The 24,984-nt window shown below is 40.9% G+C and overlaps 2 protein-coding genes across 2 annotated transcripts in view; one reads left to right on the forward strand and one right to left on the reverse strand.

The window, feature by feature from the left end:
* Positions 1 to 11,689, forward strand: part of usta (uronyl 2-sulfotransferase a) — a 49,418-nt gene extending 37,729 nt beyond the window's left edge. Inside the window, exons 4-8 of the mRNA XM_080513810.1 lie at positions 1,055 to 1,134; positions 1,244 to 1,397; positions 8,902 to 8,999; positions 9,109 to 9,266; positions 9,520 to 11,689. Coding sequence (XP_080369936.1) covers positions 1,055 to 1,134; positions 1,244 to 1,397; positions 8,902 to 8,999; positions 9,109 to 9,266; positions 9,520 to 9,812 — 783 coding nt within the window. The 3' untranslated portion in view covers positions 9,813 to 11,689. The remainder of the gene's footprint in view (positions 1 to 1,054; positions 1,135 to 1,243; positions 1,398 to 8,901; positions 9,000 to 9,108; positions 9,267 to 9,519) is intronic.
* Positions 11,690 to 12,242: 553 nt separating this feature from the next.
* Positions 12,243 to 23,304, reverse strand: slc22a16 (solute carrier family 22 member 16). The gene is made up of 8 exons (XM_080513809.1): positions 23,121 to 23,304; positions 21,777 to 22,247; positions 19,163 to 19,280; positions 16,341 to 16,896; positions 15,485 to 15,609; positions 13,832 to 13,941; positions 13,357 to 13,456; positions 12,243 to 13,221 (listed from the first exon to the last, which is right to left on the reverse strand). The coding sequence occupies exons 1-8, from the start codon at positions 23,162 to 23,164 to the stop codon at positions 13,042 to 13,044; spliced, it is 1,704 nt and encodes a 567-aa protein (XP_080369935.1). The 5' UTR covers positions 23,165 to 23,304; the 3' UTR covers positions 12,243 to 13,041.
* Between the last annotated feature and the right edge of the window lie 1,680 nt (positions 23,305 to 24,984).

The following is a 24,984-nucleotide window of genomic DNA, read 5'->3' on the forward strand; positions in this document are numbered from 1 at the left end:
ATCAAACCGCAACAATAATTTTCGCCTTATAAAGAGCCGCGGCCTTCTTTTGGCGTTGCCGGCCACCAGTTGGAAATCACTGTTGTAAAGGGTTGTGTCTTTGTCTAAGTCCTACATTATAACTTAAACCAATGAAGTGCTTTCCAAATAATAATTTTTTTAAAAGAACTACCCGAATGCTTGGGGATACCTAAGAATCTGAACTCAGTGAAGATTCTGTGAAGCATTAAGAGATAAACAAAACACTGAGAGACATTTTGAGTCTCTCCAAGTTGGAAAGTCACAAAAAGATTAACAAGAACTTGACTTTTTATTATCTAGATTTATTATGTTTTCGTTTTTTTTTTATTTAGATTGTGGGTCTATTTTTTACATCTGTGAGTTGGATGTGTCTGAATCTCACATCGTCAATTACTCCAATCTGGATCCATTTATGTGAGAAATGTCTGAGAACGAGGATTCAGTTGCATGGCCTTCAGTCAAAGAGCTCATGCAAAAGATCCGTAGTGAATCTGACTTTACTCTGATATTGCTCTGAGTTTATTTTGGCTACTGTTGGCCCGTGGGATGAAGAAACTTGGAAGAACAGCTTCAGAAAGTTTAGCTTTCTTGAGAATAACATGCCTGTAGGGAGACTAGATCTGTGGTAATGGGTGTTGTGAGGTGAACAAAACAGTTGCAATGAATTCAACTCCAATATGTGAATTTATGAACCAAGTGCTAATTATTCTGGGTTATTTCACCAGATCAAGTGTCACACCTGGTGATTCAGACTTTTTCGAAATAATTGCTGTCTTGTCTGTGTTTAAAGCAATGAGACATTGTTAAAAGTACAGGAGGAACATAGTTTTAACTTTGGTGTCATGAGGTCTTGTATTGTTGCTATCTAATACAGTAATTACATTATTTCTACTGTGTTCAAGATTGGGGTTATATGAGTTTCCTTCCGATGTATTACATTTGCATAGCTTTGGTTAATTTATCTAACCTTGAATTACCTTCAGAAGATTTTTTTAGGCTCATCAATTGGATATGTGTGTGTGTTGTTTTTTAGGTGGATCTCATGAAGAACATCACAAGTATCCCTCAGCCGTACCTCTACACACGACATGTTCACTATCTCAACTTCACCCGGTAAGGCGATGCAGCGACCAACAACACGACTGCTTTAGTCTTAAATATTCAGGTCTGAAGTGATTTTTCTTTTTTGGTTTGTTTGTTTGTTTGTTTGTTTGCTTGTCAGGTTCAGGGTAGAGCAACCTGTGTACATTAACATCATCAGAGACCCCATCAACCGGTTCGTCTCCAACTATTTTTTCCGTCGCTTCGGAGACTGGCGGGGCGAGCAGAACCACCTCATCCGAACTCCATCGATGAAAGATGACGAGCGATACCTGGTGAGAACTTCTAGAGTTTGCTTTTTTTTTTCTTGAAACAGCCAACCTTCGCTCTTTCTTTATTTCCTACTTAAAGCTGTGTGTCCGGATCTTCTGCCAAACTGCTTCAAACTGTAAACTGCTGGAACAATTAACCCGCTACAGTTGATGAATCAACTTCCCGAGAGTTAAAGATTGTAATTTAAGGCTAACTAACACATGTTTGTATTCATCCATGGTTAACTGACTGGGAAGTGAAAACCGGTAGTAACATGTTGGGTTGGGTTGAGGATTTTAAACCATTATTCCATTTGTGTCAAACTGCACTTTGAAAGATTGTCTGCTCTGCACTGAAAATATGCAGCAACAAAAATTTTTTTAATTTACGTGAAATTTACTGACCTAAAATCCTATCTTAACTCACTTAAGATTGTCATCTTAGCCTTAAAGCCAAAAGCTCAAGCTGTAGGCACGCCTGTTTATTTCCCATTTAAATGTCGCCACATTTGTGAGGAACAAATTTCCTTTCTTTTTGTGTACTTTATGCTTAGTTACTCACCCCCCCCCAGCATCAGCAGAATTTCAGCACTTCTAACCACACACTTGTAAACTGCAGCTGTGACTTGTGGCTTGTGCCGAGACACCGCATTCGGTTACAATGTTGTTGTGATCCCAAGAATACCAGTGGCCACAAAATGACACTTTATGTTTGAGCCTTCTTCTGCTATCTGTCCTCCATCTCAACCCCCAAGGGCACACAAGTCTATTTAGTCTTTATTGGCCTTGGCTGAATTGATCCCACAGATGCTTACGGTGTGAAATGCGACTAAACTTTCAGTGTTTGTCATAAATACGCAGCTTATTTTATGACTGAATCATTTGCAAGTGCAGGATTCTGGTTCCAGGCCAGCCGGGTTTCTAACCTGATGCTTAGCTGAGGCATGAAATGAAGTGTTGTGTACTGATGTCTTATTCTGGTGTCGCCATCATGGAGACTGTAATTACAGAGGCATATAGACTCAGGAATGTTTGTTGAGCACAGCAGCAGTAATGATGCTTTTTGCTCCACGACATTATATCCTAAAGTGAAAATAATCCCACTGACATTTGTGAGCCAGATTTGTTTTTTGTTGTTTTTTTAAAGAACTGTGTATTTCTGTTTGTTAATGTCTTGAAACGATCTTCAAATTCTTTAACTCAATAATATAAGCAAAATATTGAAGCCACTCTGCTTTCTTTGAAGATGTTCCACATGTGATGTTGCTCGGAGGGAGGATTGGAAATTGTATGGCCGTAGGAGCCTGATCTTAACCCAATATTTAAATCTGATTATGATTCCAATTAGAGACCTGAGTCACCACATCAGAAACTTGGTATCCTACAGCTGCCTTGCAGAGATATTTATCCCTGGAGCACTATACCGAAAGCGGCTCATCTCACATTTTACACAGCATACCATTTTCAAACGACCTTTTTTTTTTTTTTTATGTCTGTGTATATTTCCCAGAGAGGTGGAGAAACTTAAATATAGTTTGAGTTGGTCATAAATGGTGTAGTTAGCAGTCCTGAGCATGATGTGGGACTGGAATTCCCCCTCAATATAAGATAAACAACATTCAAATTATTAGAAACTAAAAAATAAGGACTCGGGTGAAAACAGTGATCCCGACTGACACTTTATAATAATAATCAAATCCTGAAAAGTCGATTCTTTTGGTGTCTGTGAGCTGAGTACTGAAGTGAGGGGCAAGCAAGAGGAGTGAATGTCATTCTGGCTTGAGTCTGACTGGGTGTAATTAAGTATCGCACTGCTTTCCCTGGAGTTTCAGACCATGTGAGTTGAGTTATTAAAGTATGCAGACCACGGGGGCCCCTCGCTACAGTTATGGGGAGGCGGGGGGAGGCCGTGTTGCTTTTACCTGTGACCCGTATGTGTGTGTGTGTGTGCATGCATGTGTTCATGACCTATACTTTTGGGGACCAAAACCTCCTTTCAGAAAAACAATGAATCTAATTCTTTCTAGAATGCAAGGAGTTAATAATAATATGTAAGGGTTAATTTCAGCTGTCAGTGATGTTCACTCTTGTGCGATCTTCGAGTTTTGCCAATTACGATTTTGATGCACATGTAGCCTTTTTTTCCCTTTTCTTTTCAACACAGAAGGGGCACACAGCATATTTTTAGTAAATACATGTTTTCCTCAGATGTTCTTTTTATTTTATCTGCCTTCTCTTATCTTTTTTGAACTCATGTTCTTGCATTTATTTCTTGTGTACACGAGAGAGACATCAGCAATGCAGCTTACATAATCAGCAAAAACAGCTTGCAGTGATATGCTAACTCGTATTAGAGGATAAACAGTGACTGCACGAACAATGTGCATTTGTAAACAGCTGCTGAAAAGTGTGCATGCTGCAAAATGTGCTTAGTGTCACTGAAATGGAAAGAAAGAAGCAGAAGGAAGACCTGTGTTATATTCAGTAGTTTATTTTTTTTCTTAGTTAGGATTACACTTGCAACTACACCTCATCGAGAGGGAAAAAATGCCTCACACTAAATGAAATCCCCCCCCCCAAAAAAAAGAACAATACCTGTCTTTGTTTTTGTTACAGCAAACACATCATTTCAGTCTGACGATACGAGATCTCTTTAAGTCAGAAAATCTTTAAAAAGGTGCCGTTATGGAAAGTGAAACGACGAGAGGTTTTGGAATCAAGTCTTGGTAAAGTCAAACGAAAGACAGTGAATACATCTCAAGTGAAAAGGATTTTGAGCTTCGGCTTGTGTTTGCTTTCTACACCGAGGTCAGAGGTCAAATGTGAAACGAGTTTGAGTCCAACAGAGTGAGCGTTAATGCCGACCGGACTGATCAAGCAAGATGAGCATTCGGCTTGAGACATTATTTCTTAATTGAGAGTTCATGTTGCCTGACTGAACCCGGGTTTAAAAATCAAGCTTGTGTTGGCTTCATTGGTGGATGTGGGAGGGAGATTAGAGGGAAATGTCCTCATAAGTTTGGCTTTCCCGACGCTGCCATTTCAACAGTACGGGAGTTCAGACTAGCGGTGGATAAATCCCCTGCCTGCCGTGCGTTAACCCTGCCTGCCCCGAGCTGGCTGCGTACGGGAGGTGTCAATGAAAGAACACTGTCAATTTGCTCGCCGGGGCCGAGGGAACCCGATGCACGTGTTGCTGCCGAGACATTCCTGTGGTCCACTTGGATTTTCCGTCAGTTACCACTCCCCTTTTTTTTTTTACATACGCGTACACTACAATGTACAAAGGCACGCACTGGTCACTTAAACCCCTGATATATACACACTTGAGTGTATGCACATGCACATAGCTGTCACAAGGAATTATGAATCATGTCTTTCTCTGCAATAATGGAGGATACAAAACACCAACTCACGCTGGTCCAGCTCACTTGTATGCTGTGAATTTAGTTGCCTCAAGTAAAAAAAGAGTGAATCAACCTTGTGTTAGTGTGTATATGACAATGTTCGGACGTGTGTAAACTTGTGAAATATCTGTGAAGTAATCGAGTGTATATTGCTAAAGCTGGAAAGAAAAAACACAGTAGTTCTCACTATTGAAAAATACTGGTCGGATTAGATGAGATTCCCACAGTAATCAAACATAATGACAGCACATGTCAGTCATGCCTTAGCATGCCTGGTGAAAGATTGATGAGACAAATAAATGCCTCTGTCAGGAATGGTGGTGAACAGGATTCAAACGCCAACTAGTCCGGGATGTAAATTGAAAGTAAAGTTTATTTTGAGTCGCTCCAACGGGGCGGCAGTCCGTAGCGAGGGATCGGAGAAGCAGAGGCGGACGTCACGGAGACGGGATCTTCCGAGCAGGACGGAGCGGCGCACACCGGGACTGTACGGGAGAACACACAGAAGTCAGAATACTCGGCAGCTTCCACACACGAAGCAAACAACCTCAAAAAACAATGAGCACGAGGGTCAGAGTCTAGGTACCGCAGAGTACACGTAACGATCTTGCGATGACTGCCTGGAATCCCGGTCCTTAAATACTGGCTTCCTCATCCGCTTCAGGTGTGCGTCCTGCTCCGTCTGCTCCGCCTACGATCACACACGCCCAAAAACAACAACACAACAGGAGACATCTGCGGGTTGTGACAGCCTCCTTTCTGTCAAAAGAGAAAAAATCTACAATTTCTTCTTCTTTTAGTTATTGTGTCTGTCATGTCTTGTCAAAGGACAATGTCTTGCTGGTCTAAATCTGTTTTAATATGCCATCTTCACCTTTTTTCATCATGTGACATTAATATATCTGATAAACTGAAAACCCTAAACAGATTTGTTTTGAAGGACAAAAAAGATTGACAGTTTAGTTAAAATACACTCAAATGGAAAGACTTTTCATAAAGGTAAACACTTAATTACAGTACTGATCCCTAAAACAGTAAAATAACTAAATCCGTTTTCCCCCTCCACTGCCAGAGAATCTGCATTTAACTATTAATTATAGTTGATCAAAGAGACATATATTTTGCTGGAGAGTTGAAAGAAACCACAAACAGTTCTAAAAACGGAGTGATTATTATAGTTACATACCCAATGTTTCAGTAGTAGTTTAGTATTACTGCTGAAAAACAAGCATTTCCCACTATTTTCAACGGGCTAATTAAAGTGCGTTTGTGGTTTGTTTCTGCCGCCACCAGGTGGCAAAACAAAAGAGTTGCTGTGGATTTCAATGCTATTTGACCTGAGCGGAGCGCTCCCATGCTCCTCGGCAAAAACTAAGGCCAGATGTCCCATGGGAAAGGTTTACATCATCGGTTACTCCTGATTTAATTCAGTCTGCAACCCATTCATTGAAACGGGAGACCATTGTGGAGATTAGTGTCCATTTTGCTACAGTTGCTGTGAGCGCTGGGTTGGGCTAATCCACAGCGAGAATAGGAACAATACGTCAGAGTGTGCATACAGAAGCTCTCTTCGAAATGCTAATGGGCCCTTCCAAAGAAAGCGTATATTGTCTACCCATGTGTGTGTGTGTGATTGTGTATGTGTGCACATTTGATTGTGTGCAGTTGTATATAAAGAGTCGTGGCTTGAGTCCCAGAAGGGCCCTTAATGTGGAGACATGAGGGTCTTGTGTCGAAGCAACGCAGAGGAGGGACTTCCTGGCAATGGGATATGTGTGTCAGTGAACTGCCGTCACACGTGTCACTTCCTGTCCACATTTTTTTTTTTCTGTTTCTGGCTCTCGCTGATTTCTCCCTTTCTGTTTCTAATTTGGTTGCTAACGGTCTCCTTGGGAGCTTTTCTGGCTTCGCTGCGCGTGTAAACGGGGCAATTGGGAAATGTTCTGTGACCGTGTTGCATTAAAGTTTAAGTTGCACCGATAACTCGAATTTCCTCTGAAATCGCAGCACGTGGTCTCCCCACACAGCGTGAACCACTACTATTGTTTTTTTTGTTTGTTTTTTTTTTATTACATCTGTTCAGGGCAAAGAAACTCACTCCTAGTTAATTGCCATGGAGACACTAACGCACCCATTGTTTCAATCATTCCAGACAGGATGACTTATAAAATTTTAACTATTAAAAAACCCAACAATACATGTATTCACACTGACAGAAAATACAAAGCTGAGTTTTTGTTCCAGTTTTCCTCTTTGGTTTTGGTTTCTCTGAAGAGGCTTTCTATTGCTTTGCTTCACTGATCACCAATAACTCCTGTTCCCAGCGTTCAGTCATGAACTTCAAACAGACCCTGCAGCTGCTTGGCGAATCAGACACACAATTGTACTACAGTATTCAGCTGTGACTTAAAAGAATGAATAATGTGTCGTTCCAGTTTATTCATGCGGGCTTTCACACCAATGCTGCGACGGTAGACACCGCTGAAAAATGACTTACTGGTCTTTCTCTCATGTGAAGACTAATTGTAGTGGGCCTTTGATAATACTGTCGTCATTATTATCACTTCATTTAGAGGCTAGATTCATCATTCAGTCTTTAAAAGTGTGATTTTATTGATTTGTATCGACGCAACACATGTAAAATCTGCCGAGTTTCTTTGCCCCCAGCCCTGAAATTCTATTTATTTATTTCTATGTAAATACGATTTTTAAGGGTTTCAGATAGCAATGTAATCCTAAAGGCTTTTTGAGTTCATGGTTTTAGATGAGGATAAATCATTTGTTTTTCTTTACTGTGAATTGATTCAGGAGGCAGAGATCTTCACATCATCACCCCTCTATGTGAAGGCCGAATAAATCTTAACAGGATAAATGATGTAAAGAGGAAGAAAAAAAACTATCGATGTGGCTGTTAACACTTTTAATGTTGACTGGATTTGTCATGTCGTAAGCCTCTTAGATTAGCTGTGATGTGAAGAAAATACAACAGCTGACAAACGGCAGAGAAATGCATCTTTGTGTGCACGTTAGTCTTTACAGCAGGACTTGATTGTTGATCCAATCACAGACCAGCATGACTAAAAGTGGCAGATATTGAAAGTTGACATTATCTTGGACGAAGTAGCTGAAGCACTCGCTCATTGCACATCTACATGTAATGATTCTACACGCATACAATCAAGTACAGGGGTTTAAAAAGCCCACAATCTTCTGGTTTATGCCTCCGTGCACGTCTGAGTGTGTTTTTGAAACGCTGACCCCGGGTTCCCGGTGTTCTTCTCCTGTAGGCCCCTCACGGTTCACCCCTCAGCACCCCGTGTCCTCTCAGAAGGTCTGAGTCAAAATAATCTCCATGCGGCACCACGCTGGCCTCAGCGCTGGCTTTGACAAATTGCTCTGTTTTAAGTCAGCCATTACAAATCTATCGAGGCATAAATCTAAAGGGCAAGCTTTGGCGTAATCGTTACCCTTTTGATTTGCTTCCACTTTTAGATGTTTTTGTCCTGCAGTACAACAGATCTTTTAACACTTTTTTACCTCGTGTGTGCGTGTGTGTTTGAGTCATTCCTCGTGTGCTCGAATGTTTTGTTGCTCAGGCCTTGTTTCCATCCGTTAAGGCTTACGTCACCTGACATGGATTTGACTGCTGGTTCCACTGGGAAGTGGCCAATCACCTTCATTCCTGCATGTGTGTTTTTAATCTGTCCCCACTTTTATTTCCTTCAATTACTTAATGGCTCCCATGTTGAATCAGGGGCTGTTCTTAAAGTTCACAAAACTCTTTTCATCTTGTTTGGACATCTTTATAATAAAAGTCCCTCAGTTTGCAGTCTTTCTTTTTTGCAAGCTCAACACAAACTGACACGAAACTACAGGATATTATTTTCTTTTGGGTGCTGTTTAGGTGAAGGGGCAGAGCTTATCTCTGTGCACAGGATGTTGTTCTACAAAGCACTTTGGCTTCTCAGTTGATGAGAGTCAGCATGAATTGACCACAATGCAAGTGAAGAGCTCCCTCTAGCGGCGTAAGGAAGTCATTACTTTTGCTGATTTAACTGAGATTTGTGCACACAGAGCAAAATGAGAAGTAAATAGACTTATTTGTGTTTGTCTGCTTTCAGGACATCAACGTGTGCATTCTAGAGAATTACCCAGAGTGCTCCAACCCTCGAGCTTTCTACATCATTCCCTACTTCTGCGGGCAGCATCCACAGTGCAGGTATCGGCGGATCTTTATTAGGATTCATGATAAGTCGTTGATAACATTTCTTCATAACGCACATGTTTCCATCATTTCTAACTGATCATGTCCCTTCCTTCCCCCACAGAGAGCCAGGAGTATGGGCGTTGGAGAAGGCCAAACAGAACGTGCTGGAGAACTACCTCCTCGTCGGCATACTGGAGGAGCTGGAGGATGTCCTGGTCCTGTTGGAGAGGCTCCTACCTCATTACTTTACTGGAGTACTCGACATCTTCAAGAGTCCTCGTAGGTGCACTTTGGAAAATGGATATCTAGTGGATGTTTTGGCTGTTGTATTATGCATGTTTTTGCAACCTGAGAACATGACAGTGACTCTTATCACAAAAGTGCCAGAAAAGTCATCATGAGTCCATGTCAAATTCATAAGATACCGTCATTTTGTTTTAAATAAAATTGCAAAGCTTTACAAGACGACAATTCGTTGAGAGATAAAAATATTGGAATTCGTCTCTGTGTCTGACATGTTTTCTTCCTGCAGACTTCATGAAAATGGGGAACATGACGGGCACAGTGCGCAAACACACTCCCACTCTTGAGGCCCTGCAGGTGCTTTACCACCACATGCGCTACGAGTATGAGTTCTACGACTTTGTCCGCAAGCAGTTCCACCTCGTGAAGAAAAAAATCGGCCTCAAGTCGATCTCCAAACCCCCTGCTTATCCCCCTGCCTTCCTTCAAGAGCTGGCCCGTCGAACGCAGGAGCCCCTGGAAGAGGACGAGGAGCTGGACGCAGACCTGGAGAACGCCAACAGCTGGCTGGTCCAATCGTAACAGAGCTTTGAGGAACAGTGGGCGTGGCCGTAACACAGGCTTGTTGGGCTGGAACTGGCTGAAGAGGACTGGAAGCCGCCTGGGGGCCAAGGGGAGCTTTCCCTGTCCTCCAGCAATCTCAATAACTGTGAGGTGTGTTTTCGGGACTGTCAGATCCTGACACTTGCGTTATGCGGGTTCTGTTTTCCATCTGAGATTGGCTCCTATTGCGGCAGGCTCAGCACTGAGGACTGGAGGGTTTCTGGGAGGGAAAACGTGTGCTATTTAAACTATTTTATCGAGGACGGCGTGAAATAATTTCAAGCTCGGACTGTTTGATTCAAATTGTCTTTGAGCTTGTTTCGGGGTTTGCGAATACAACCTGTTGTTGCTTTAATCTCCAGGAGAGATTAGCATAAAATGGGAACGGTTGAATATGTTGGAAAATATACTAAATATTGGTTGTTGGGGTGATTGCTGCAGGATCAATGTCCAAGTAAACGGTTGGTATTTTATTAAATGGTTCATGCTCTAGAAGCTGGATTGGGACATGATATTCATGACTTTAAAATGTGCCATAAGCCTTGTATGTATATTAGCTATCCAGGATGCTTGTAAGAGCAAAACCTCATGAAGAGTTCTGGTAACTGTGTGACAAGACATCAGAGTAAAGTTCGGCGGAGTCCGTTTATAACATTTTGTTTAATTTGTAAACTATTAATAGGTATAAATGAGGGTTAAACTGTTAGCACTCAATTATGAATTCAAAGAATTCCAACTTTGTGTGCATGAATGGTTGAGTTTGACCAAACCAGCAGTGTATTTTAGTGCAAGTGTGATATTCGGTACAGGTCATGCTTAAACAGTGTATGAGAAGCATAAAAAGCATTTATGGAGCCAAATTTGTGATCCAAAGTTGAGCGTGCCAAAAATCAATGTTTCTGCTGCGATCCATTACAAAACTGTACAAAAATACACAGCACTTTATTCAAAGTGGCCTGAACTATTTGGCAAAATGAGGGATTTGGTCAGCACTGGAAACTAATGTCCTCGTAATTTCGCCTTGGTTATTAGGAAGTGCGAGAAGGTTTCATCGATCAATATGTTATCATGGAAGTGTGTGAAGTCTTACCAATCTTAGCTAATGCGAAAATATTCCAGCAGCTTCTCAGAGTGCGTGTTTTCATCACTCTTGTAAGAATCATCCAGAAAATATTTTATAAGCTAATATGTGATTCATCATCTGCATATTACATTCCATCCTAATCTCATTTGTATGTACATTTTTCATTGTTATAGTTTATGTACTGTGTTTCTTTTTTTCTTTTTTTTTGCCAGTTTAATTTATTATTTTGTATTCATTTGCATTCCAGATAAATCTCTCAGGAAGGAAAACATTGTTTAATAACTTGATCATTTGTAATTTTAGTGGCTTTGAAATTTTTTTTTTCTTTTTTTTGGCATTTGAATGAAGGGTGTCTCGAATGAGTTCACATCAACAGCTGAAAAACTGGTTATCAACAACTAATGCATTTTACAGTCAATAAATGTCCTCTCTAACTATTGCAGAAAAAGTCTCTGCCTCACTTGAAAAAATGTTGTTGTGTTTGTGTATGTGTAAGTACAGTACATAGGAAAAACAGCCGTTGTTCTCGATTTCAGTAATAATTGTCTGCAGATGGATGTACCTTGTCATACAATACCTAATTAAAGACTTGGTTGAAGTTTAATGAAATAGATTGTTGGGGTTCGGTACACTGCAACTTATTTGGCATTTGCCAAAATCTAAACTGTTACTATTTAGACATGATAAACTAGATAGACATGATTTGGCCTGTTTTAAAACTTATTTAATTATCTTCAGGTCCTTGGTTTTACAGTATAAACGTACATCTAGATTTAAAACCTCCAACTCACTCTCACCTACTTCTAATTTCTGCCCTGACACTGAGCCCTAACCCGCTACTCCCCCCCCCCCCCCCCCCCCCCTCCCCCTGAAGTAGTGGGTCACTTTCTAAATAAAGATTATATTTAGCCATGCAAATGTACAAGAGGGCTCAAGCAAGTCCATGCATTGATTCCTGACGCTCTCAGCTACGTAGAGTCCTCTCATAACTATGCACTATTTACTGCATCAGCATCATGACTTAACTGGAAACTCACATTCGCTGGCAGACTCCTGGTTCAAGTCACACTTTGAACACACACACACACACACGCACACGCACACACACAGACACACACAGAGACACACACACACAGGTCATGGAACACAGAGGGGGTTTTATGTGCTGGATGGTGCAATTGAAGCTGGGGCTGCAGAGGTGGGACACTTTACCCTGCAAACAGGAAGTTGTCCGTATTGGTGGGCCGAGGGACAAGAAGAAACTCCCCCAATTTTCCAGTCCCAGGTTTGAATCACAGAGAGAGAAGGAAAGAGAGGACTCTGAGGAAGGTGTTTTATCAAAAAAAAAAAAAAAAAAAAAAGATTTAATTAAGATTTCTTGCCATGTTTAGGAAACACTGTAAGACGACCAACATAAGACTGTAAAACTACACCAGCTTCAAAAAGTTACAACTGTATTGAGAAAAGGAGATCAACAAAGTCATTGTCAGCTTTCCTATGTGTTGTTTCAACATAGAATAAAAACAACCAATAAAAAAAGCAACCATTTATAGAAAAATATTCTTTTTGACTAAAGCACAACAGTGACAGCAGAAACAGCTTCAATCACGTCACGTTTTGGAAAACAAAATTTAAGCTTTTGCCTCCATCAGGTTGAAAATAATGCAGAGTAGTATACTCCGGTATTGTAAGGCAGCTACACATCTCCACACTGTTGTGGTACATTCCTGTATTTGGTCCAAACATCTGGAGATCATATTGTGACTCTTGAACACAGCAATGCAGTCCGACTCAGCAGGGTATGGTTTCCACATGCTGGAGACGCATATGGAAAACTATGACACCCATTCATTTCACTACAGTCCAGAAAAAGGCACGCACAGACTGAACAGTCAGAGCAAAGCTCAATGGCATCTTAAACAAGATGGAATTGAAATTGATGTCAAAATAAGCTTAAAAAAAGAAAAAATGCTGTTTCACAGTGATAACGGTGCCCTGAGAAATAGCAGTTAAAAGCTGACTGGTTATAAATGTTGTTGCTGGGTTTGTTTGTTTTTTAAGGCACTTTTTGGAGATACTAATATCACACTGTATTGTTTACATGCGTAAAATTAAAATAAATTCTTATGGTTTCATCTCCAACCCATCCTCCCCATATCGATTTCTCGGGAGTGGTTGCTTGGTCCTGGGCTCACGTCCCAGATCTTCAGCCTCTTCCAAGGTGTTGGTCAGAGGCTGGCCTAAAGTCTCCGGCAACAACAACGTCAGCACTCCGATGATAAAAGCCAGGATTCCCACAATGACCTACACAGAGGTTGTAATAGAGAAAAGGAAACAGTCATATTGCCATGAGCCTTTCATGAATATGACTCATGAGAACATGGTGCAAAGTAGAGTGAATGTATGGAGTGTAAAGAGACATCTTAAGGTTTAAGGTACCTGAGGTAGGTACGTCCAGACATCAGCTAGGTAAACGCAGAAAGGTGCAACCACACTGCCGACACGGCACATCATGCTGCCAGTACCTACTGCTAGGGATCTGCAGGGAGAACAGAAAGGCTGATCGGACTCCATCATTTCAAACTGAAAGGGACGACGCACAGTCAGGACCAATCTAAATCAAATATCTGAGTAGCAGTCATTAAATTCTAAATGTATGCATACAGAAATGTATCAAGTATTGAGTTATAAAAGGTTTGCATTTATGCTATGACTTAAAAGGTTTTTTTGCTTTACAATCTACAATCTGACAAAATTATAGTGAAGAAGACCATTAATTCCTTCTTTTTCTTTTGTATTACAAACATCAACCCATGTTTATCATAGTAAAGTTATAAAGGAACAAATTTGAGATCTACTCAATGAGTGCATCTGCAGGGTACGAGGCAAGCTTTGTGAGTGTGTTTCTCCGTACCTGATTATTGTTGGATAAAGCTCACAGGTGTACAGGTAGATGAGACCGAAGGCAATCGCAATGGCAAACTTTCCGATCATGTTGAGGGCAATAGCCAGGGCTTCTATTTCCTGAAAAATAATACCAAGATGCAATGCAACTAAGTCAATGTCATGTTTTCAAATCTTACTTTTTTTTTTGTGTGTACACGGCTTGTCAATGTAGAGAGGCGTGTTGTGTGAAGCTCTTACTTTTAAGCGTTTTTACAGCTGATTCCATCACACACAAAAAACCTAAAACTAAAAATACTCAACTGTTTCCAGTCACTACTTTTCTTTGTACAACCGAGTAAGCCGTAACAGCACTGAACAAATAGCAAAATGTAAACATGTCTAAACGGCATGTAAGTCCAAATACTCTTTACCTGTACAAGTGACCTCGCATATGTTTGTGTTTCTTAGTGAGTACATGAACAAATGTGAACGCTCCAGCCTTGCCGCCACATACCAAATGTTAAGATGTGACTATTTGACAGTGTATGACTGATTGTACATGTACGTATTGTCGGCTGCACAAGTACTTGGCAAGAGAACTGTAGCTCAGCTGGTTACTAAGACACAAAGGACATAGTCAGCAACAATTCACCAAAACAAAGGACAGCAAAGATAACGAAAAGGAAAACATAACATGTGAGGCCAAATAAGGTAATAAAAGTTCATCATTGGTTGAACAATCTCAAATGTTGCTGTTACGATTATACATCCTGAAAATTAGGTAAAGACCTACTGGGTATTTGCTGAACGTTAATGTGTTTGTGCATGTCATCCAAGTAGTAGTTTAGTAAATGTTTGTACTGTTAGGTTCAAAGGTGAGCAGCACAAAGAATCTGGAATCGTTATTTTTGTTGATTTACTCAAACATCACCCCCCCCCCCTCTCTCTGTCTCTCTCTAAATTAGGTTCAGTACTCCTTAAGTGAAATATCTCAGTGTGTTTACGTCTACTGTATGTTGACTGGATGGTGTAGTAAGAGGGAGTTCATTGTTAGTAAAGTCAAACTATAAGAAACCACGAGCAGTAAAAATGCTTTGTAATTGCAATTTTTGTCCTTAAAGTGAATTATGTCTTTTTCATGCAGGTTTCAAATTGGATTCTCATTATGTTTCATCAGTTTTTACTCCTTAGAAAGATTTACTACTTGTCCTCTTTGCAATATCAATTTTGTCCACATGACTATTTCCCTCCTCACATTTGCTGAGTGCTGCGCTCTCAATGGCCCCCGAGGTCAAAGGTCCTGTTTGCTTGAACATGAACCACCAGCTGTTTATCAGCAAGTAGCACTAACTTGGGTCAGGGCACTGAACACACATGTTAGAGGTCCAGACCCAGAGCACAGTCAGAACAATAAACCCAAGGCAAACAGACTGTGAAGGCATTGTAAAAATGACTTGCAGCTTATTCTTGTGTCTGGCTCGCCGCTGGTGCTCGAAATGATGGGGCCTAAAATGTCACATGTGAAGCACTTTGAATGCAGTTACAAATCAAGGTATGAAAAGGTAAAGCATATTATCCTGAGATGACGACCAAAATGGTTGCGCAGCTGAATATACAACAAATATTAACAAAATTGGAAAAGTGGGTTTGTAGGCCACTTGTAATGAATCAGTTTACGTACAGGTACCACAATGATGAGTATGCAAGCCACCCCAGCCAGGAGGAGAGCTGGAGCGCAAGTCATCTTCCTCCCGATCCGGTCCATTGCAAAGCAGCCAACCAGGTAGGAGGGCAACTCCACTGCACCTGGAAACAGTCAATCACAGACACGCTCGGTCAGTGGCCGTCGACTGTCGAAGGACCGACACCGTGACACTCTATCTGACGGACTTAAATAACCTGAAGTGCTGTTCAAGCTCAGCAAAAGTGTTATGTCGCATGTTTACTAGAAGCTGCAATCCAGGAATACATGTATATGCTACTTGTAAACACATGAACACATTAAATACTTGTTGAATGAACTAAATCTCGTTGAACATGGATTTTGAGGGGAAAGTAAACCTTGAAAATGATGAGTTACAACAAGAATTGTAGGTCCTATGACACGAATGGGGAGATTTGGGGCCATCGCGACAGCATCACACGAGCAGCTCATTTGTTTTGGGAAAAATCTTTAAGACAACAAGTAATTCAGTCTGAAGAAGATAGAAATCTGCTGCTACCAAAAACAAAAACTCACTTGATAAATGATCTTACAGCCTTCTCATAATATTAATGTATGACCCTAGATAACTGCATTAGTTAGGGTTAAATTTAGACCGGCATGGATAAAGCCTAATGAATGGAAATGCATATTTGCAAAAAGTTTCTACCTGCATCACACACACATTGAAGCACAAAGGCAAACTCACCATGTTTTTACATGTGATCAAACGACACAGAAAGCTCAACCATGCATATAGTTTCAGTCTAAAAGAGTGTGCGCCCCGTGTTTTTTTTCCCCCAGGTAAATGAATACTTGTGAACAAATCGCTTACCAACAAGAAAGAGGTTCATGTACTGATTTCCTCCAAGATTGACGGAGCCCAAAGAAAAGACGTAGTAGCCCAGGCTGCCGATAAACCAGATGGACCACACGGTGCACGTACGAGCCGCCATCCTCCAGCTGCCAAACAGATCTAGGATGGACAGCTTCTTTTCCGGCTTGGTTGGCTGGTCCTCCCGCTCTATCAAAGCCGCGTCTTTGTCGCTCTTCTGAGACTCCAGGAGCTGCTCTGCCTTGAGTGTGCATTCGAGTCCATTGAAGCGTGCTATGGTGTCCAGCAGGGTCTGGGTGTCCCTGAAACGGCCCTTTGCGAGCAAGTAGAAGGGCGTCTCGGGGAACTTCCAGCAGAAAAACAGGAAAGGAGAGGTGCAGGTGGAGAGGATGATTTGGTAGATCCACCAAACGCGCACCAGGTAACCGGTCAGCGCCACCACCATGATGCCAACAGCGAAGGCTGCATGCACATGCATGGAGGTCCAGGTGCGCACCTTGCTGCCGGTGAACTCTGTCACATAGACAAACGCCACCACCAGATAGCCGCTGGACACCTGTCAGGAAAACGTTTAATAAGAAGGAAAAGAAGCCCATAGTTAGAAGGATGTATGTTATTATTATTTTCAAAAATGGAGGAAACCCACAGCACATAGCCTTCTTTTGCAGGAATTAATAACTGTGCTGGAAATATTACAAAATACAAAAACATCCTGAATACTTAAGAAAAAGCTAAGTTGGGAATAAACCCTTAATTATGCATGTATTATGACCGTAAAACTGAAGTCATGCTTCATTTTTAAGTTCTTTTACGAGTCAGTATTTTTGCCACAGAATGCTCAGGACTTGGTTTATTAATATTCAGAGTCTGCTTTTTTTTTTTTTTTCCTAATACAAGCCACAAATTGAGCTCTTATAACTTTAAGTAAACAGCGTCAACTGTATCCAAAGCAAACAACGACAGTTTAAAGTTGAGTTCTAATTGCAGGAAGAGCACAAGTAGAAAAGTTATATCAGCTAACAGTTGCATAGCTGAGGCTCTCTGAAGTTAACGTTGACCTTTCTAAGCTGCAGATCATGCAAGAACTGTCAGTGCTTATCATGTACAAATTCCAGTTCTTGTGTGTTAAAGAAACAGACCGAAACAGTCTCACTGAGAACTTGCTGCTCTTTACATTAAAAAAAAATATATATATATATTTCTAACGAATCACTTCATGGTTCATAGTTTCGTTATTCGCTTATAAATGTGCAAAAGCTTTTCTTGGCGACGAGAAACTGTCCCAGTGCGTGGCTTATTCGGCGCTATCTGAGGGTCCGCTTCCATGTGAAAAACAACAGCTGTAGCTAAAGAGGACGGAGCAGAGGGGGAAGGGAGGAGTGAAACCATGAAGCAGGAGAAGGAACTCTTTCAGCACAACTTAACTGCCATTTGGTATTTGTAGCCGTAATGACTCCCTTCTTTTAGCTTGTAAAGGTACTTTTACACACAGCATGTAGTCAAAACAAACACGGTTTCTTCCGACTTTCCCTACTGCTGTGCATCGCTCATATTCTTAACTACTGCTTCAGTCTTAATCACTGCTTCATTTCAACTCTGCATTTTGTTGTTCGAACTGTTGTTCGATCACAGAAACATCATGCCCAATTTCATCTTTAAGGCATAACCTGATCTTGTTCATATGAATTGTGAATTTCTCTTTGAGATCATTAAAGTATTAATTAGGGATGTCCGATAATATCGGCGGGCCGATATTATCGGCCGATATTGACTTAAAAATGTAACATTTGGAAATATCGGTATCGGATTTTTACAACCGATATTGGAATTTCCGAGTCTGCATGAACGCAGCATGGGACGTTTACGGGGGCGCGCTTGATGACGTTTAACAACACGCTGGACTCGTGGCTAAGAAGGAGAAGCCCGGTGAATGAAATGTCCGTGGAGTACTGGAGGCTCAACCAGGCCCTCTTCCCTGCTGGTGCTCGTGTTGCACGCAAGTACCTGACCGCACCCTGCACCAGTGTTGACAGTGAACGACTGTTCAGCACTGGTGCCCACATCATTGATGAGAAGAGAAATCACATACATTGCGACAATGCTGAGATGCTTGTATTCATACAGAAAAATCTACCTCTTACACATGAGGACATGGGAAAAAGAAATAGACCAGTTATATGGACGAGTCAACTTCAGTCTTTGTTTTTGTTGCACTTTAAAGGAGGGCTGTTTTAATTTTGTGAGCATTTCTGTGCCTTTCTTGTTTATATTTACACTATTTTGTTACTCTTAAAAGAGACTGAGCCCAGTTTGAGTATATTATCTGACAAGTTATGGCAAGTTATTCATTCATTGACTGTTTACAACTAATGGACTGAAGATATGCCTCTTCCTTTTTTTTTATATTGTCTGTGGTGTTGTTGAGTTTGTTGTTGAGGTTTCTCTCTAACACTAAATAAATATGGCACTTTTTTCCAGAATTTAAGTTGTTGTTCTCTTATTTTTCTCACTGTGTACATTTGGAAAGCCATGTTTGATTCACATATGCATCCAGTGGGGCATCACAATAAAATTAGGCATAATGTGTTAATTCCACAGTAGGAGATATTTTATGTTGTTGTTACCTAACAGTTTTGATGTAAAAAGCCAGCATATAACGGTATCAGTGATATCGGTATCGGTGATATCGGTATCGGAAATCAAGAGTTGGACAATATCGGAATATCGGATATCGGTAGAAAAGCCAATATCGAGCATCCCTAGTATTAATCTATCTATCTATCTATCATATGTGCAAAGTGCAGTGAAAACTCTGAACTCACCATGGCAAGAAGAAAGCGGAGCACCACAAACAAATAGTAGTTTCCAGAGAACGCTACAAGCACCCCGAGCACAAACTGAGAAAGGCTGGTGAACATCAAAATCCTAACACGACCGACTCTGGTGGAGAGAGAGAGAGAGAGAGAGACAGAGAGAGAGAGATCAGGTAATAGATCACAGGGATGTACAGTCAAACACAGGATGAAGAAGAAAGTTTAATTTCAGACATGTAGGGCGAGTTATTTCGTTATCATGAGGAGCGCGAGGTTTCACAGGAAGTCAGAATATACAATCACCATCAACATTAAATAAACTTTGCCCGTGCTGGGCTGGAGTAACTTTCACCTTGAAAACTCATGTCAACAAGTGCTGAACACATTCCTCAGATTCTGATTGATAATGACATGCCAGTATCACACAGTTGCTGTAGATTTGTTGGCTGCACGTCCTCAGAGTGAATCTCTCATTGGTCCACATTCCAGGCATGGCCTACTGGATGGCGATCTGGTGACTGAGGACACACTTTTAGCACAATGAACTCGTTGTGAAGTTCGAGAGTCCAGTTTGAGATGTTTCCCTACTGAACATAACTTTGAGAAGACGGTGGTTATGGAAAGGTGGTAGAGACACCGTTCAGACTGTTTGACGGGCCAAAGTTGAGTTAATTGTTGTATTTCTCCATTTATTGATTTTGTGGATGTAGAATTGTCAAAACTGTGCCAAGAATTTGTATTTCTGCCCCTTTTTGCAAGATAATTCCCAACGTTCAAAATCTGCAAGGTGTCCAATGTTACAGTTTTTTGATGATGCTGAAAAGCTTCTGTTACAAATGATTCACATGCTGGTAAATCATCTCTGTGATTGGAAGATTACACTGGGGCAGTAATGACTACTATATGGACTACAGCTATAATTCTCTGCCTCCTGGTTGTGTTTGATGATCTCGATACCATAAACTCTAAAAGTTATGGTTAAAAGAAAAAGCCTGCCAAATCATGCCAGAAGAGACGGGATTGGAGTGAAAGCGCTAAGAAGATATTGCCAACATTGATTAAAGTTGAGTTGATGACACTATTATCTCAGGAGTAGAAACCTAAACAGTACTTGCTGTTAATGTGATATTCTGAACATTTAAGCAAAAGTCGAGCATATTAGGACAGGTTGTGTTTTCCCAATCTAATATTGCTCAGTTGTGGCCAACTCCAAATGAACTGGAGCCTCGGTTTTCTATTCTTAGTTGGCAGGGGAGTCTCTAGGAGTGGTCTTCTGCTGTGGCCACCCATCTGCTTTAATGCTCAATACGTTGTGTGCACCGAGATGGTCGTGGTTGTAATGAGTGGTTATTTCTGTTGCTGTTGCCTTTCTGTGATCTGGAACATATTTACCCATTATCCGCTGACCTCTGACATCTGCTACTCAGAGAACACTGAGAATATTTCTTTTCCGAACAATTTATTAAGATGCTATGCATGAAAATACCGGAGAATCTGCACTTTCACCTTTCATGCCCAGTTTGAACTAAAGCACGTCAAGTTGGCCATGTTCACACGCATTGGGTTGATGTCATAGAACTGTCCCCGATACATCTTTTCTTTTTTGAAGAACATTTAAAACTGTGTACTTAATGTTATGGACAGTATAGGTGTCATGTTTTGCATAGGACTGTGGTTACTAGAAGTCCTTTGGTTCTACTTCTATTTATGTTCACTGAAGGGTGTTAAATGATGGCCGTTTCCACGATTTGCACTTCCAAACACACACATAGTAAAACATGTTAATAATATTGAGTCATAGAAAGCAAGACTTTGTTGTTATCACGACCTCAGGTATGCATTCGATCATTACTGGATAAGTACACAAACAAACAAAAACATGAAACTTGACACCAGCTTCTGTAATAAAAACTAAAATATCCTTAATCCTAATCTAGTATGTTGGTGAGATCAAATATAAAAAAAGTGAGATCAGTGACACTCACAGTAGTTTACTCCATAGCCACTCATTCTTGTGAGCTCTATGACACCGGCAATCATAATGTTCACACACCAACAGCTAACGATTAGAGAGAACAGTATCGCATTAGTTTGGAGGCACAAGTGCATGTATGTCTCTTCAAGTACCGCCCCCGAACTCAAGCGAAGCAATCGCATTCAAGTACCAACTGCCCGGATGAACTGACAATCTCTGCATAAGACTTCACGGAAAACCAGTTGAGATGGCGAAACTTTTGTTGTTTACAGGAACATTTAAGTCAGTTAAGATGCAAAGATAGGCAAACATTTGGCCTGGGGCACATACAACAGCGATCCGAGGTATCCCGGAAGGATAAACAACGGGGCTTACTTTATCCCATTTCCAAAACCCAAACAAAAACTGGAACAAATGTCTCCTGATAATACATGTCTACATTTGATCCAAGGTAAAGCGATGTCATATAAAAACAATTACATGTTCCCGACACTGTGGCGCCCCCTGGTGGCCCCGGCACACTTACCAATTGCCTACGTCGGCAAATGGCGAGCCAGCTCTGGTTGCATGGCAGCATTTGTTTTCATAAATTTCACTCAACCTCTGCTCAAAAACACCCACGTGCTTCTCCGGCAAATCTCGGCTTACCTGTCAGCAATGTCGCCGAACACCACCGCTCCGATCAGCACGCCAAGCATGAAGGTGGGCTGACACAGCTTGGCCAGCCACTCTCTGTCACACACCAAGTCCCAGTCCGTCACGATGTTTTGTTGAACTTCGCTGTGGTCGAAAATAAAGTTCCCGCTGCATGCTTTCATTGTTTTGTTGCCGTAAAAGTCATAGGTGAAGTCCACCGGATCGATGCGCAGGGCACTATGGCACCGGCTGAGCTCCCACTGCTCCCCGCCAGCTGTCCTCACCACCATGGGTCCACTTTGGAAGACCGGCAGCAGGTCTTCCAGACTTGATCCTGTCATGTTTTTGTACAGGACATGGGTGATGTTGCCAGGTACACTGCACACAAAGTTTGGAGTCTCCACCAGGAACACGGAGGCAAGGTAGTGGATGCCACACGCTATGGCCTGAAAGGCTGCTGCAAAATACAGACAGGCCTGAAATCTACAGAGAAGAAAGTCAGACCATGTTAAAAAAAAAAAAAAAAGGTGTGAAATAGCAGCTGGAAAAGTCACCACCAGGAGAAATCATTCTTGCAAAACTCAAAGCAACTTTGATTAAAACAAATCATCTTTGCTTTACAACTATGACATACATGCTTCTGGAATTTATACACAAATAGTTCCTCAACCACAAAAACTTGATTTCTTACAGCAGAATGAATAAAGCAGAACTTGTAGAATAATCTATAAAATATGTCTGAAATACAAAATGTGTAATGCCCACACTACAGCCAAACAATGTTCCTTAACATTATCAACATAAATTGAGTGACATAAAAAGAACGCAAAGTAATTGCTAATTCTTCACCAAACATCGAAGTGAAACATGGGGAAAACAAAGTGACACACTTTCCAAAAAACATGAAAAAAAGATAAAATATTTGAGTGGAATGTAAAAGAAACAACCACTGTAAAAAAAAAGAAAAAAGCAGGAATGCATGTATTTAAATACAATTGCAATTATGCAATTATGCTTTTTTTTTTATGCAATCAGCTCTATGAGCCTGAGCAAGTTTTGAATTAAAAAAGCAGCACATACAGTTCCTCTGAGATAAAACTAAAACACATGTGTTTTGAAGGAGAGGGGAAAAACATGTCCACAGTTAACTGACCAAGCCTGCTTGTGTTTAGTCTTGTTACTCTTTTTAAATAAACATATTTGCAACAGGGCAAATATATACAGATACCCAACAGGTAGTTGATTATGAATATAAATACATATACCAACTAGTAATTGGGTGGGATAAAAAAATAAAAACGTCAGCAGAGTTATTATGAGGGGGGAGAGAAGTATGAGTGCAGACGCTGTTGGTACCTTTTGAAATGTCCGAGCTCGTCGAAGATCCTCTCGACTGTCATGGTGCTGCGATGGAGGGGTTTTTTCCTCACTGAGGGTCCCGGAGCGTCTGTACCTGGCGGAGCGGAGAGCAGCAGATCACGCGCAGCGCCTCAGAAGCTCTGAGTCCCAGGAGCGACTCTCCAGTAAGGAGGCGCGCGCCGCGGTACGATGAAGAGCCACCCATGCTTCCCGCATCAGCGTGTGCGCAGAGGACGCGTGACGTCAAAGTCGTCGTCCGCCGGGGTCCACTCCGAACCCCTGGAGTGAAGCATAAACGGCGTTAGGAAAGGAGAAGAACGCCACAACGCCAAATTGAGATATTTTCGGGATCGTTACGTTACGTTATGGAATGCGCATGGAGAGCATGGAGTGGCCAAGGCGCGCGCAACGCACGCACAGACGCACACGCTATGTTTTCAATTGACTTTTATATAAAACTCTATTTTTGGTCTTCACCAACTCCCAACTTCTATCTATCTTGTCTACTCCACTTTGGAAGTAGCCAATCAGAGTGTAGAGTTATTTTGTCTTCTCTGATAGAATAAATATATCAGTATTTATTTTTGTCAAATTCTGAATAATGTCCTTCTATAATCATGATTATACTTTATTGTATTTATGATGATGTATAATATATGACATTACTTTAACAAAATGTATGTCATTAATTTATGTTTTCAGCAGATAATTAGTCTTAATATAATATTTCTAACACGTTTAAATATAATTGATTAATGAATAAGTGCAAGCTAAAAAACAACAACACAAAAAACGTATTAATGACGAAGGAGTGGGATATAATATGTTAGTCTTCTCCTCACTCCTTTTCGGACATGCAACCGGATTGTATTGTTCTGCTGTTATTTATTTACCCATCGTTTGCTGAGCTATGTTTTGGTTGATTGGTATGAACTGCTTATTTGTTTTTGTGAATGTTCAAAATAATAAAATGAAAAACAGAAATCTTGAAATCCCTGTGGTGTCAGTACAGATTTCCCCTAAACTCAACACCAGCCTGAACAACATATATCCTCAACTGAACCCTGAAATTAGATAAGATTGACAAATCCAGATTAATAATGTAATCAAAGTCTAATTTCCACATGGCCACACAAAATAACCTTGTCTGCTTAAACTGGGTAAACATAGGTTCACCTTTGATCACCTTTACACTTGATTGCGTTTCCAACTTCACAGAAATAAACAGACTAATGTAACTTTACCAGGCAACCCCGATTTAAGGATACAGGCAGTGTCCATGTCAAAGCGGGACTGTTTACTCAGTTGTAAATAGTCTTGCAGACCATCCAGCAGTATATATCACTGTCTCTGACATCATGGAGCCATATTTCTTCTACACTGATACTCCTTTCAGGATAAGCCATTCTGAAAGCCAGAGAAAAACGCAGCTGCTGGGAATATGTTGGGCATTTACGACTTAAGCCTAGTGATAATGAGTTGGAGAATTCATAATAATTCTAAGGTCATACTGTAGCTGTTTTCAATACATGGGAGAGCCACATTGTCATCTTCTCTATTTCTCTTGTCATCACGAGACGCTTGTTTTAATTAACTGCTCATTCTTTGTCAAGTGTGTGGTGAGATTTAGAAAGCAAGAACCAGTCATTTTAGGATTATAACTGTTACCATTTGAATAAGTAAATAAAATATGAAAACAATTTGACAATAGTATGTAATCACAATGGAATACTTACTTTCTGAATGTAATAAATATACATCGTTAATCATCAAAAGTAAATGACATTTCTTTTTACTAGGAACATAAATTATAATGTTTGAGTTTTGGAATGTATTTCCTCGTGGACTTCTGTTGCAAAAT

This window comes from Blennius ocellaris, assembly GCF_963422515.1.
Source record: "Blennius ocellaris genome assembly, chromosome: 18".
Classification (NCBI taxonomy): Eukaryota; Metazoa; Chordata; class Actinopteri; order Blenniiformes; family Blenniidae; genus Blennius; species Blennius ocellaris.

Excerpts from the sequence above, each read along its gene's own strand:
- slc22a16 (XM_080513809.1), bottom strand. The coding sequence starts at position 23,164 with ATGACAGTCGAGAGGATCTTCGACGAGCTCGGACATTTCAAAAG. Across the intron at positions 15,610-16,340 it reads CATGAACCTCTTTCTTGTTG|GTGCAGTGGAGTTGCCCTCC; the intron begins GTAAGCGATTTG and ends GACTGTTTCCAG. Across the intron at positions 13,942-15,484 it reads TACTCATCATTGTGGTACCT|GAAATAGAAGCCCTGGCTAT; the intron begins GTACGTAAACTG and ends ATTATTTTTCAG.